The sequence below is a fragment of the Nannobrachium achirus genome, assembly GCF_963921795.1.
Source record: "Nannobrachium achirus genome assembly, chromosome: 17".
Classification (NCBI taxonomy): Eukaryota; Metazoa; Chordata; class Actinopteri; order Myctophiformes; family Myctophidae; genus Nannobrachium; species Nannobrachium achirus.
The window spans coordinates 29,792,633-29,806,648 of record NC_137824.1 but is presented as its reverse complement, the minus strand read 5'-3'; the positions used below and the strand labels follow the sequence as shown (position 1 = coordinate 29,806,648).

At 45.0% G+C, this 14,016-nt stretch overlaps 1 protein-coding gene across 1 annotated transcript; it reads right to left on the bottom strand.

Annotated features, from left to right (window-relative positions):
• Window positions 1-12,089: 12,089 nt before the first annotated feature.
• LOC308302029 (tryptophan--tRNA ligase, mitochondrial-like) lies at window positions 12,090-13,202 on the bottom strand (the record flags this gene model as incomplete). The annotated part of the gene is made up of 1 exon (XM_080746187.1): window positions 12,090-13,202. Exon 1 carries the CDS (start codon window positions 13,194-13,196, stop codon window positions 12,090-12,092), a length of 1,107 nt encoding a protein of 368 aa, XP_080602313.1. The 5' UTR covers window positions 13,197-13,202.
• Between the last annotated feature and the right edge of the window lie 814 nt (window positions 13,203-14,016).

Here is a 14,016-nt window from a genome sequence, read left to right as displayed (position 1 = left end):
TGCCCAATTACACCTGCATATAAAGGTGGCAAGAAGTTCTGCCATCTCCACCATGGCATAATACAGTAGCATGTTTCCATGCTTTATGCCCAATTCCCACCAGCAACGTCAATGCTAGTCCACAATGCTGAATGCAATACATTTGGTGTATCTGAGATTATGATTGACAACCTGTCATTCTGTGTGTGTGTGTGTGTGTGTGTGTGTGTGTGTGTGTGTGTGTGCGTGCGTGCGTGCGTGCGTGCGTGCATGTATGTATGCGTGTGCTATCTAGATTGAATACCAACCAGTCTTCCATTCTTTTTAGTTGTGTGCATGTGCGTGTGCGTGTCTGTGTGCCTGTGCGTGTGTGCGTGTGTGTGTGTGTGTGTGTGTGCGCGTTCATTACCTAGGTTGAATACCAACCAGTCCTCAATTCTCTTTAGTTGGTTGAGTTTACACACTCAACCACACTATATTACACACCATTCCATACATTGGTTGCGGCTACAAGACCTGAACTAATACAAGAATGAATTATCTTGTTCTAAAGAAAACAAAAGTATGGATTCTGCTTGGAAGAGAATCAAAATCTAAACATTTGATTGTTACAACCCATCATATAAGTATACAGGAGTAAAATAGCCTACTTCGATTTCAGTTCTGTTCACAAGACAAAAAAGCAAAAAATTGCATTAGTAAAGTTATAAAGTAGCAGATGGTGCTCTAATAGAGCAAATGGATGAGAACAGACCAGCTAATTGCCTGTGTTGGAAAGCACATCTATTTGGGAAACTGGTTACAACAGTGGGTATGATAGGCAGGATGGCAAACTATTTTCCAAAGAAAACATTAACATTTGTGACCTAGTATATAAATGGAAGTCAGATTATTTAATTAATGTGCTGCCATTTGGCATAATACTGATGTTTATGAAATCCAAAGGCTCCACATTGCACAAAATAGCTGTAATGACCATTCTCAGTCTGTATGACTGTCTTGTTATAAGATATCGTGGTGGTCAGTCATATATGAATGACTGATAGCATGACTCTGATGAAGATGCACTAGCATCGAAACGTTAGTCAATCCTGTTATACTGGCACCTGAATAAAAGGCTAGAACCGTCTGAGCTGCTCCAGTGTCTCTCTCTCTCTACTGCTGAATGAATGTAACAAACATGTTAGCTTTAGTTCTTGTTGGGGCCAAGCACGTTTGCACATAGAATTTGTCTTCTGAATGTTGTTCTACAGTACATGGTGCAGTTAGACTGTGGAATGGTCTCTCAGATTCTCTCTGTGTGCAATTAAAGCAAAGCATTGGCACATTTGGCAGTACATTTAAGTATAATGCAATGTGTCACATATTACTTATAAAGGTTGGGTCTGGGTGGAATAGTTTTGTATCCTGTACTGTAGTGTAGAGTGCAGTATGTAGGCAGATGTAGCCTAAACATTACACCACTTGTATTGAGCATGCTTTCACATACAGTACATGTGAATGCATGCATGCGTGCCGTGCGTGCGTGCGTGAGGGAGGGAGTACGCACGCACGCACGCACGCACACAAGCGCACACACGAACACACACGTGCTTGCTCACACACACACTCACACACATGCACTAGACTAGACCAGACCCTCTACCACTTGTCTTTGAACAAACAGGATGTCTGCGTCCAACCGTGATGTAATTAGGATGCGCCGGGTGAGCAGATTACCAACGCAACAGTAACCACGGCCGACAGGTCTGTCTCCATGATGACACCGCAGCCAAACAATATTTGATCAAGCCCGGGTGTTTGGTGATGAGATGCCCCTTTTCACAGCACTCAGACTCACCTTGAGGACAACGCCCCATTTCCCATCTCATACAGGGCTTGATTTTCTGGTTACAGCATCTCAAGACCCCCCATCGTCCATGATGAGGACTTGTATGCTGAGCTCATTAACTCATCCAGAGCCCAGGACATTAACGGATTAGGGGGTCCAGAGTGCCCCCTCCCGGCCCCATTAACGGCCATTGTCTTATTTTGAAGGCCAGAAGTCTAGACCGGAAGTACTTCCGGTCTGACGTCATCGGATCCTGCGACGGAACCGAACATTGTTTACGTGGTGCCATGCTGGATTGCATAGGAGCGTTTATACATGTGTTTTATAAGCGAGCATCTGCCTCCATCTTCGCTTCTAAAGTGTTGTTTTGAGATAATGGACATTAAAGATGAGATCGGCCGTCCACCTCAATGTTATGGGATGACTATTGTGTGCTCGTGGAGCCGTGATGATGACAAATCAGCGCGGATTTCGTCTCCGGAGCGTCGGCCATTGTACTAGGTATTTTTACTCGCCGTTACAGTAATATATTACTTTTCGCGCGACATCACGCATTCGGCACTATACGTACTCTAGTACTTATCGCGTGACATCACGCGAAAGGCACTAGATGAGTTAACATACGTCTTCTTAAGGCCTATCCATAGTATCTCCGAAATGTTCAGTGAGTTGGATTTTCCGACGTGCAAATTTACGAACTCTCATTCGGGGTGAGGGGTTCAAGAGGATATTCTGATAGTAGTGGCAAAGATTCTGTGATGCCACCATTACGACACATCTTCAGTTGTGTGCTCCTAGTAGAGTGGTGTTCGCCCCATCTCTCCAGCTCTTTAAAGAGCCGGTGCCATTGTGTCAGTCTCATGTGGTCTCAGCACAACCTCGCTTCTCACCCTTAGGGTGTCTTACTAGTATATTAATTTACATTGAATATATATACACTGGGTTATACATAGTCTCGTAAACCAGACTCCTCCTCCTGCCTTCATTCGAAAGCGGGAGGAGTCAAGTTTACTAGGCTAGGTTATACACTGCTGCCGTTTTTCCCTTTTCGTTCTTCGCTTATTTGTACAGTATAACTTGTTGATGACATGTATTAAGTTAGTTGTTAATATTCTATGCTCTGCGAATTGAATACATAGGAGTCCCCAGGACTTGTTTGTGTTATCCTTTTAGCCTAAATGGTTTGTTATAGCTCTGTGTTGTTATAAATATGTTTTGACGAATAAAGTATTCAATCGATCAATGTATTTTCTCTTTATTAAAGAGTTGAGACGAGGAGACCCCTTTTTTAGAATATAGAACTTTTTTTTTTCTTATAATTTTTATCCCACAATTTTGTAACCCATTTTTTCACCCAGTGCCAATTGCTTATGTAATCCTGGGCTCTGCTCTCCCTCTGCCGCGCCTGGGGAGACAACGGACTGACCTCATGCCTCCTTCTATGCATGAGGAGTCCAAGTTGCTTCTTTTCACCTGACAGTGGGGATTTCCCTGGTTTGGACGTAGCGCGTGGAAGGAACACGTTATTCCAACCAGTTCCTTTCCCCTCCATCAGGCACCCCGGCTGGCCAGGGGGAGGCATTATTGAGACCAGGATTACGTGCATTTTTTTGTGAGGGTATCAACCCTAGGAGACACGGGGAGAACATGCAAACTCCACACAGAAAGGCCCTATCGCCAACCCCACCTAGGGTGTGGGCACTGATGACGCAGAGGAGGAACACGCCGCCAGCGCCCACAGCGTCCCCCGGCGGGAATCGAACCCAGGACCTTCTAGCTGTGAGGCGAAGCGCTAACCACTGCGCCACCGTGCCCCAGAATATAGAACTTTTTAACCAAAAAAAAATTAAACTTTTTGTTTCATAATATATAACTTAAAGCATCTTTACAGTTTTTTTTTTCAGACAAGGCCAATGGTGTATTGTCTCTGTACTACACTGTAAGGTTTTACCTGTAAAGTCAGGATTTTTTTAATGCATGGTTCTTCTACGTTCTTTCTAACTTTCATTGAGTTTTCTCCCTGATGCAGTCCATTGTTCCCATTGTCAGAGGACTTAGTGACTGACAGAACCAAAAGGCTTGACAGTAAATACGATCTCCCTGACTTTAGCTGTTTTCAATTCAGACATGGCTTATCTACCAGACACACCTTTACTTCTGGAAACTGAAATCCCAAACACATGGTGATATAGGCTACACTTCCTGGGGTCATGCTATGGTTTATTACTTGCACAACACAGGCTAGCAGGTGATGCGATTAAATTAAATGATATTACAGTATTTACTGAAATGTACCATACATTTTCTGGATATCTTTATTTTTCTAGATCTATCTGTTCTCAACTTGGACCCTTATTTACCTGTTTTGTTTGTCTGATTTACATTTACTTGATTAGTTCTGTATCTCTGTATGTTTATTCCCAAGATGTTTCTTGTGTAGCCTATCTTATTTTGTAGAAGAGTTCTTGTGCTTCCTGTCTATCCTTGTTTGCCATCACCTCACTCCACCCGTATTATTTGTTAACCCTTGTCACCTGTGTGTCCTTTTTTCCCTGATTGTCAGTTGATTCACCTGTGTCCTGTTAGTGCTGTTTCTATTTAAACTCCCCCAGTAATAATCAGCCAAATGACTCATGAGCCAAAGTCAGTATAGTCATTTTGGTGTCAGTGTGACTGCAGTGTAGTCTAGTGTTGCGTTTTTAGGCTGTGAGCCTGCCTGCTGTACCAGTTAGAGATTGTTTTGTCACTGAGCCCTGTCGGTTATTAATCATTTTGAATTGAACCTTGCCTGCCTCTTTGTCCTGCATTTGGTGCAGACGTTTCCCACTTGAGACATAGCTTACCTGAAAGGAGAGGGAAAAAAGGCCTGCAGGTTTTCACTTTGTGGATCAGGATGACAATAAAAAAACATTCAGCAAAACACAAACAAATTAAACAAAGTACTCTTAGAAGCCCACAGCAACACTGAGCAACAGATTCAGCGCAAAAAGAATCGCACCTGCGAAGTGAGCGATGCATACAAGGCACACAAGCATATCTCCCTGTATGGGCTGTTCTGTCCGTGACGTCAGTTACTTTATGTGTATGAGGACGGAACTCCATACATGGAGATCTATGGGAGCGTGTCGCTGTTACTACATGTCATCTTTTCGACACCCGACTCTAACCCTCACCTTAACCTCCATGGAGTGAGTCGCTAACCCTCCGGTCGAAATGATGAATGAAAAGCGAGATTTCCCTGAGATAGCAGTATCACTCCAAATAAACAGACTGGGGGTAAAGGGATATCCAACAATACAAACAACACACAAGGTAACAATTCTAAAAAGACAGTAATAAGTGAAGGTGAGAAAGGAAATCCATAGGGCTTATACAAGATTTTCAACTACATTTTTGTTTTTAAAGTGGTGGGGGGTAAAGGGATATCCAACAATACAAACAACACACAAGGTAACAATTCTAAAAAGACAGTAATAAGTGAAGGTGAGAAAGGAAATCCATAGGGCTTATACAAGATTTTCAACTATTTTTTTTTTAAAGTGGTAAGTTGAACATAGTAATCAATCATAAGACACAACAAACAACAAGCATTCCTCAGTGGGTTAACAAATTGATCTGAAATTGCACACAGGCATATGCCAGGAGAAAGAACGCCGCTTCTTCACTTTTGCCAGATTTAAACTTTGTATTAGCATTTCTGTGAACTCTCAAGTCTGCTGGCGGTGGAGTGACTCATGGGTGCAATGCCAGGGTTGTTTGATTGGCAGGTGTTTCCATTTGTATAACTCCTGCATGATGGAGTTCAAGGCAACACGATACATACGACACTGGAGAGAATGCCAGCAGAGAATGAGATGGCTCAATGTTACAAAGTTATAAGCAACTTTGATTTAAATGCATATAAGCAGCAACGCATGCAGACTCAGCAAAAGGATGTGAAGTGTAAAATACAAAAGGAAAAAGCATGTATCTTGTAGATCGGCTGTTCTAATGCCAGTGGGCCTGGTTCATGGAGGCAGACAGGACACAGTGAGGATGAACGCCGGTGGTGGTTCTGGGGTGACATCTCCACTGGAAACATCCCGTAATCGCTGTAATCACATTTGTAGTGACGGTGGAGTGCGGTACACCACTGCAGATATAGATCGAAGACTCGTAGCGTGTTACCAAGGTAACAGAGCAGTTTTGCCCTCAATAGGAGCAGTTGTGCATGTCTAGCAACCACTGCTGACACGTCTGGTCCATAGGGTATGGTCACAGACATGGATAGTACAAAAGAATACCACGCCGTTCGCCCTCCTGGCCGTTCGCCCCGGGCTTCCATCCGGCGTAATAATGTTAAAACTTAACATTAAAACGTTTTTAAACTATAACGAAAAAACATTGCATGGATGCACCTGGGACGTATCCTCAGTGATGTAGCCCAAGCTCATCTTTCGGGTCTCGCAACATCATACCCCTCACCTGGGTGACCCAGCCGGGGTTGATCAAGTCCCGACTTACGTCCCAGTAGCTACCCACGATCAGTCCCACTAGGGAAAGACAGGGCCATTCACTCCACCACTCCAGAACTACTCTACCAAGACTAGGGAAAGAAGTCTGGCGCTTGGAAGGACTAGGCTCTGTGGATTTACTCCTGTCCGGGCCCCTCCTAGGTCTCACCATGTAAATACTTGTAGTGGAGTAAAAGTACAATATTTGGATCCGAGATTTAGTGGAGTCAGTGGAAGTAAAAGTATTGAAAATTGGAAATACCTTACAAAAGATCACTGCCAGCTGTCTTGAATGGCCACACCAATGGATCGTGCCTGGGCCAAGGCCGTCTCGGGGTTGGCTATCTGTGGCGTATCTCGCTTGCAACATACACCACACTCAAAATCTAACAAAACATAATCCACAGACTCCTCATTCTGCCCTCCCACAATAGCCTGTCCATTTATACCAACTCCCTGAGATCAAAGCAAAGTATCTGCCAAACACCTCAACCATGTAATAAACACAATTTTGCTTTGCTGTGTAGAAGCGTACGTTCCCGAGTGGTCTGGCTGTGCGTTCCATCAGATAAAAGCAATAAAAACCTCAAAAAGGAGATTTGTCTTGCCCTGGGGTAGGTCATGGTGGATTAGTCCAGAGAGATAGTTGATTGTTCTGTTAAAAAGAAACATCATAGGATGTGTGGGTTATGATGTCTATAGAGGGAGACGAAAGGAAAGGAAACACACACACGCGTACATGCATGCATGCATGCACGCACGCACGCACGCACGCACGCACGCACGCACGCACACACACACACACACACACACACACACACACACACACACACACACACACACAGACACAGGCATAACACTCTTCTGTTCAAGAGATTAGTCCATTGAACATTCTGGAAAAAACACAGATTTGGCACTCTCCACCTCTTTCACTCACTGTCTTAATCCTCCGTGCTCAGATCTCCACACACTCCTCACATTCTCAAATGACTTTCACTTCAAAGAAATATCTGCAGTTCATTTCCTCATTGATAATCACACACAAGTTGATGCTGAGCCTCAGACTGTGTTTTTCCCTTCATGACAACAGAGGGGTGATACTGTATATCTTTAGAGGAGAATATTGTGTCTGTTCGTAATTGCACAGAACAGCAACAATAGTCTGTCTCGGTTTAGCTCATTTTGGCTTTGCTTAGAGGCCTTAGTGAGTCACTGCATAATCACAGTTATTTTTAATAACATGATGCATGCATACACGCACGCACGCACGCACGTACGTACACACACACACACACACACACACACACACACACACACACACACACACACACACACACACACACACACACACACAGAAGAAGACAAGTGCAGGGGAGCGCTGACTCTATCATGAGAGGAGGACATCAAAGAGCCCCGCTGCACAACAAAGGATTCTATGTTCAACCAAGCAGGAAAATAAGCAAAGAGACAGCATACACACACAGTAACAACAAACTAAAAGAGAGAGAGAGAGAGAGAGAGAGAGAGAGAGAGAGAGAGAGAGAGAGAGATTTGTCAACTCTCTCAGCTCAAAGAAATGAAGTATTCCCCCACTTTCAGGGGGAGGTGACATCCCTGTCATCAGGGCATTCCCCACATGATAGCAAATGAAAAGGTCAATGTCTTCTGTCAGACCTTTGTGGAGAAGTGTAGATTGCCTGGACATGAGCAAAAACAAAGTCAACGGCCTGGCAGTTGTGGAGACAAAGGTGTTATTAAAGGAACATTTTGTGCACCCTGGATCTAGGAAGGGCATCGGGGCTTGACGCCACAGAACAGATCAGTCCCTTCAGCCGTCTCTTCCAGCTCCTTTTCTCTCGTGGCATGTTCCCAGAACAAAGGAAAACATCGACACAAATGGGATACACACTAACAAACTGAACAAGAAGTGAGGAACGCAAGCTGGGGATGAACAGGACAATCTGGAGTTGATTATGGGGGGGAGGGGGTTATGAGGAGGATGCTGGATGCTATCCAGATTGCACTCCTCCCATCCCTCTGATGCACTAGTAGAGACGCAGCACATCCAGCCACAGACTCATCATCCCCCTGGCCTGAACAAGACAAAAGTGATTCAGACAGTCCTTTGTGCCTGCAGCCATCAGCCTCCACAATTAAACCTAACCCCTCTCGGATTATTGACTCCGGCTTGACACACATTCACACACGGACTACTAGGATAGAACCATGAAAGATGCCTGTTAACTGCTGTAAATGTTTAAATTGTTGATACATTGTTTACTTATTATATTCAGTGTTGACACATTGTATTATGTCAGGCGTCAGGCGAAGTGCAGATGGCTATAGGGTCAGACTCTCTATTTACTTTAATTTCATTTCATTTTTAATCTATTTATTATATTTGAATATATGCACTATGCACATACAGATTTATTTCATCTCATTCTTATCTCTTTACTCTTACCTCTTGATTCTCTTACCTCTTGACCTCTTACCTCTTGACCTCTCTTGATTCTGGTACCTCTGGACATGCTTAAAGATGGGGTGCCATGATTTTCCCCAACATGATTATGTACTATTATGATTATACTAGGAGGAATAATCTTTCCAAAAAAGTGTACAGAAAGAGTTAAAATGATGTTTTTATGTGGCCACACCCACCAGTTCATTGGTATGCGTGGTTGTCATGGTGGGTGGGGTGGGTGGTGACCCAGCTGAAGTTAGCCACACCCACATGTGTTGGGTGAATGGTAATTAGGGGAGGGGTTGATTCTATGATGTAATAAGTATGGGTATTTTTGGAACGGCACGTTTGACCAAGCAGGTGGCATCCTCCAACTAAAAACACAAATAAAAAGAGAATGCATAATTGCTCATAACAACCACACCAGGGGGTCTAATGAAGTACTGTCAACCTCCTAGACACATGAAAACCAGAAAAAGTACAAAACTATGGCACCACCTCTTTAAGAACATACTAAAGATCTAGGAAAATACACCTTCAGGAAAGGCTTCATTTTCAAGGTGGTGTCCACGATGGCTGCCGGGAGCTTAAAATGCCTATAAACTATTTAATATGTAAAAAAAAAAGAGAGAGAGAGAGAGAGAGAGAGAGAGAGAGAGAGAGAGAGAGAGCTAGAGAGTGAGAGTATCACCTTTCAACAAAAAGAACAATCAGATACTGTCTTGGCGATTTGCATATCAAATAGCCAAGGAACTATAATGGCCATGGCTGCATATCAGTGGGTCTTTGACACATGGGTTACTCCATTCGCGATATAGCCATTTTAAGCTCCCTGCATCTGGGACGCCATCTTGAAAATGACGGCTTTCTGGTAGGTGAAAGTGGGCTGATGTCTCGAAGGCGCACCTTCACCCCAGCAAATGCAAGGCAATGATCCTGTTCTCATCCTGTTTTCCTAATTGCAAGCAATCAAACTCAGTGAGCAGATCGTCACTGTCAGGCAGAAACCTTGTATCTCCAATTTTCAAGTTTTTCCCCCCCGTAAATTAAAGCCTTACTCCATACAAAAGTGTCGCACAAAAGTAGTGAAAATAGCAGATCTACAAGCACACATCGGCTATTTTCACAATTTTAAATTGTTTTTAAAATAATGAAAAAAAGGACATACAGTACATTTTGGACATACAAGGTTTTCCACTCGACGAGAGGGAGTCCTAGGACTACGCAATGGCAGAAAACTCCAGTGGACCAGCCATCTCTCTAACGGATGAGGAGTATTGCTGTGACCGTCAGGTCGCAGTTACTATCAAAACTTCCACCGGCTGTTTGTCAGTCCCTCCGTCCCTGTCCGTCTGTCCGTAACGTCACGCCACGTCACACTTTTGGCTCGCCTACTCTTATCTCCACCACTGTTGCCCCTATCCATGCCAAACTTTGCACATACACCCCTTGGCTGGCAAACCACAACCTCCGCCCCTGATTTCTCACATGCCCCTCTTCTAGCGCCACCATGAGGTTGCTTTTAATGGCACTTACAGGCCAATTTTTGTATACATGTGACGGTCGCTTAATCTCGAGTAGGGAGTCTTACTGGTATTATGCCCTTAATTATTATGATAATAACTATAATGAGCAGAACAGTTACTGCAACAACTGCTATTTATAAGGTGCACACTCCCAGCTGTCCAGCAGATCTGAAAGCACAACTAACCATGCAAGGCATGCCTTGTCACTCCCCAGGGCCAGCTCCATTCTTGCTGTAACAACATGGAGCCACATTAAGTGGTGTTCATGCCTTCAAGAAGAAAGCTGCAGATAGATTGAATGGTATTCATGAAGTCTGTATCTTAAAAAGCATAAACACACACACACACACACACACACACACACACACACACACACACACACACACACACACACACACACACACACACACACACACACGCACAGTTCCCCTTTGTGATAACTCCTACAAAACGCCTGTCATCCTCACTCAGTAATGTGCAAGTGGGGAGCCGCTGCTATAGCTGATGGATCAATTTAGTACAGAGAAGCTGTGGCATTCTTCAGATGTAATGGGCTTTGATGTAGATGCTGAGCTGCATTACACAGCCCCACTGAAGCCACTCCAACCCCCTTTCAGCTGTCAGGCTCCTATATGCAGAGAGAGGGTGCTGGCAGCAAACAGGCTGCTTTTATACGGTATATTATACTCTTTCATTGTACATACCATTGTCAAGTATAGGCATGTACTTCCTGCACGCACATGGGGCATGCACACACTCAATAAACAGTAACATATACACAGGTCTCACAAGAGTACCAAAAATGTCCTATTTTTTGTGGGAATTCCAATCTGTTTAATAAGGATTTTCTGTCTCAGCTATTGACACCATTGTTATCATATTAAATAGGAAAAGCGAGATTCCATGACCCCCCCCCCCCCCCCCCCCCCCTCTGTTTAGACAGTCTATCCTGCATGATAAATAATATTATTATGTATTATTATGCATTAAGGAGACCTATGATTGTCACCACAGCACTGGACTGCCCCCTGGTGGACGTTTCTCTAATAGCACGTGTTAAATAGCAATGATTTGGGTTGTTTTTGTTTGACCTGCCTTGAGTTTAGATATCCCATGATTCCCATCTGATTCCTTATTTTTGCTTTGTACTTTTCAAATTAAGTTATTGGGTCTCACTACTAAAATAATTGCCAATCGCTAGATCAATTTCTTCCTTGCCAATGTAGCCTACATTTACTCAAGTACTGTACTTAAGTACAATTTTGAGGTATTTGTACTTTATTTGAGTATTTCCAATTTCTAATACTTTTACTTCTACTCCACTACATCTCGGATCCAAATAGTGTAGCCTAATTTTACTCGACTACATTTATTTAAAAACTTTAGCTACTGGTTACTTTGTAAAATTAGATTTGTATAAACATACATATAACCACTTTAGCACTATTATGTTTTGGCCATTTGAAAATAGCCGATCTACAAGTTCACAATGCGTCGCATCGCAACACATTGTGAGCTTGTAGATCACGACTCACCCCACCGAGGTTAGGGTTAGGTTTGGTTGTCGAAAAGATGACTCGAAATAGCTACACGCTCCCGAAAAGACACACTGCGAGCTTGTAGATCCACTACTCCCAAACAACCAACGCACACATGCATGGTCAAAATGACTGAGATTGCTACACACACACACCTTGCTGGGGTCCCCCTGGAATGGGGTAACCCACTTTGAGAACAACTGCTTGAGACTGACCCACGCAACTATTTCTCCATTTCCACCCAATCCTCAGCCTCTCTCAGCTCAATCCCACTCTACGGCGGACATCCTTCAGCACCGGGGCAGCCAGTTCCCTGGCCCTGTGAGTCCCCTGAGCCAACAGCCTCTCCAGGTGGCCCCGGTCGGCCGTCAGCCTCTCTATCTCCTCCCTGATGGGCGTCAGTCTGTGGACGACCGCCTCGCACACCAGGTTCTTGTAGGCGCCCGTGTCCAGGCCCGCCGCCTGCCCCAGCGCCTCCTCCACGGTGATCGCCGCCGTGGCGGCGTGGATGGTGACCAGGTTGGACACGCCCGGGCGCGCCTTGGGGTCAAAGGTCACCTCGGAGGTGAAGTCGGTGACGGCACGCCGGATCTTGAGGGCGATGTCGTCGGGCGAGTCGGTGAGGTTGATGGTGGCCATCCTCTGAGGGTCCGACTTAGACATTTTGGAGGTGGGGTCGCGCAGGGATTTGACCTTTCGCGTGGAGCTGAGCAGAGCGCGTGGTTCAGGGAACGTGTCGCCATAGTGGTGGTTGAAGATTCGAGCCAGGTCCTGAGCCAGCTCTAGATGTTGGACCTGGTCCTCCCCCACGGGCACATGAGTGGACTTGTAGAGCAGAATGTCAGCTGCCTGGAGGACGGGGTATGTGTACAGAGCCACACTGCCTTCATCATTCTGTCTACTCTTCACCTTCCACTGTGGTAGGTGTCTGAGACGAGGCATGCTGGTGAGACAGCCAAGAATCCACGACAGCTCAGCGTGTTCAGGCACCTGCGACTGCTGGAACAGTATGGAGGTGTGTGGGTCTATTCCGCAGGCCAGCAGGCTGGCTGCCATGTCCAGGATGTTGAGCCGCAGCTGGGCAGGCTCCTGGGGCTGGGTGAGGGAGTGCAGGTCCACGATGCTGTACAGTGCAGAGGGAAAGCGGCCCTGCAGGGCCACCCAGCTCTCCAGGGCCCCTAGGTAGTTCCCCAGGTGAGGAATGCCTGTGGGTTGGATCCCCGAGAACACCCGCCCGCCACCCAGGGGCTCCTGGGAGTCCTTTGTTTCCGTGCACGCTCCCATCATGAATAACCTCCTCGGAGGACAATACTTTTGAATGAATGTGAAGAGATGTTTCATGTTACTTCTGACAGGCAGTGCCATCTTGTGACGCAGAGAGAGAGAGAGAGAGAGAGAAAATGATACAGGGAAGATGCCAGTGACTGGTTTTGCATCTGTATCTTGTCTTTTAACCGCTGAATGAACATAGTTTCCAAAGGAAAATAAAGTAGTTTGAAGTTGAAGTAGATTGCAAGAGAGAGGGAGATACAGTACAGACCATCTGAAAGAGGTACTGAAGAAATAGATCTATAAAGATAGATAAATCGATCAGGGAAGGGATCGATCAGTTGCGTGTTCGGTTGGTCGATCAAGTTGGCGAGAGAAGCAGAAGCAGACACTTACCTTTCATATGCAGATCAGCAGCCTTAGCAGTTCCTAGGGAGACCGGGAGTGATGTCACATCTTTTTTTCCCCTTGTAGATGGCTCTGTATATTTGGACATAGCTGACATCATATTGATGACATGGCACAATGATGACCTTACCAGAGAACTCCATATTTGGGCATCTCCATACTTGAGCAAGACTCCATATTTGGTTATGGATGTTGCTACTGCTAGTCATAATTCTCTGGGACTACGTTTTTTTGAAAAACGTATGTTTCTATGATCAGTGGTTCTCAAACCTTTTTCATGTCAAGGACCCCCAAAATCATATGTATTTGACCGCAATCCCCCATTCTCAAAAGTCAAGGCCATTGAAATTGCTGCTTCTCCAAACAGGTGTGACAGCGGGTATGATCGTCATAAACCAACATGTTGCTTCCGTATGTGGGGCAAGTCTTTGTGGCGGGTGGGGGCTTCTGCAGCCCCTTGCCCTTCCCGCCGGTACCATTTGCGGACATAGCGTTTTTAGACAGTATC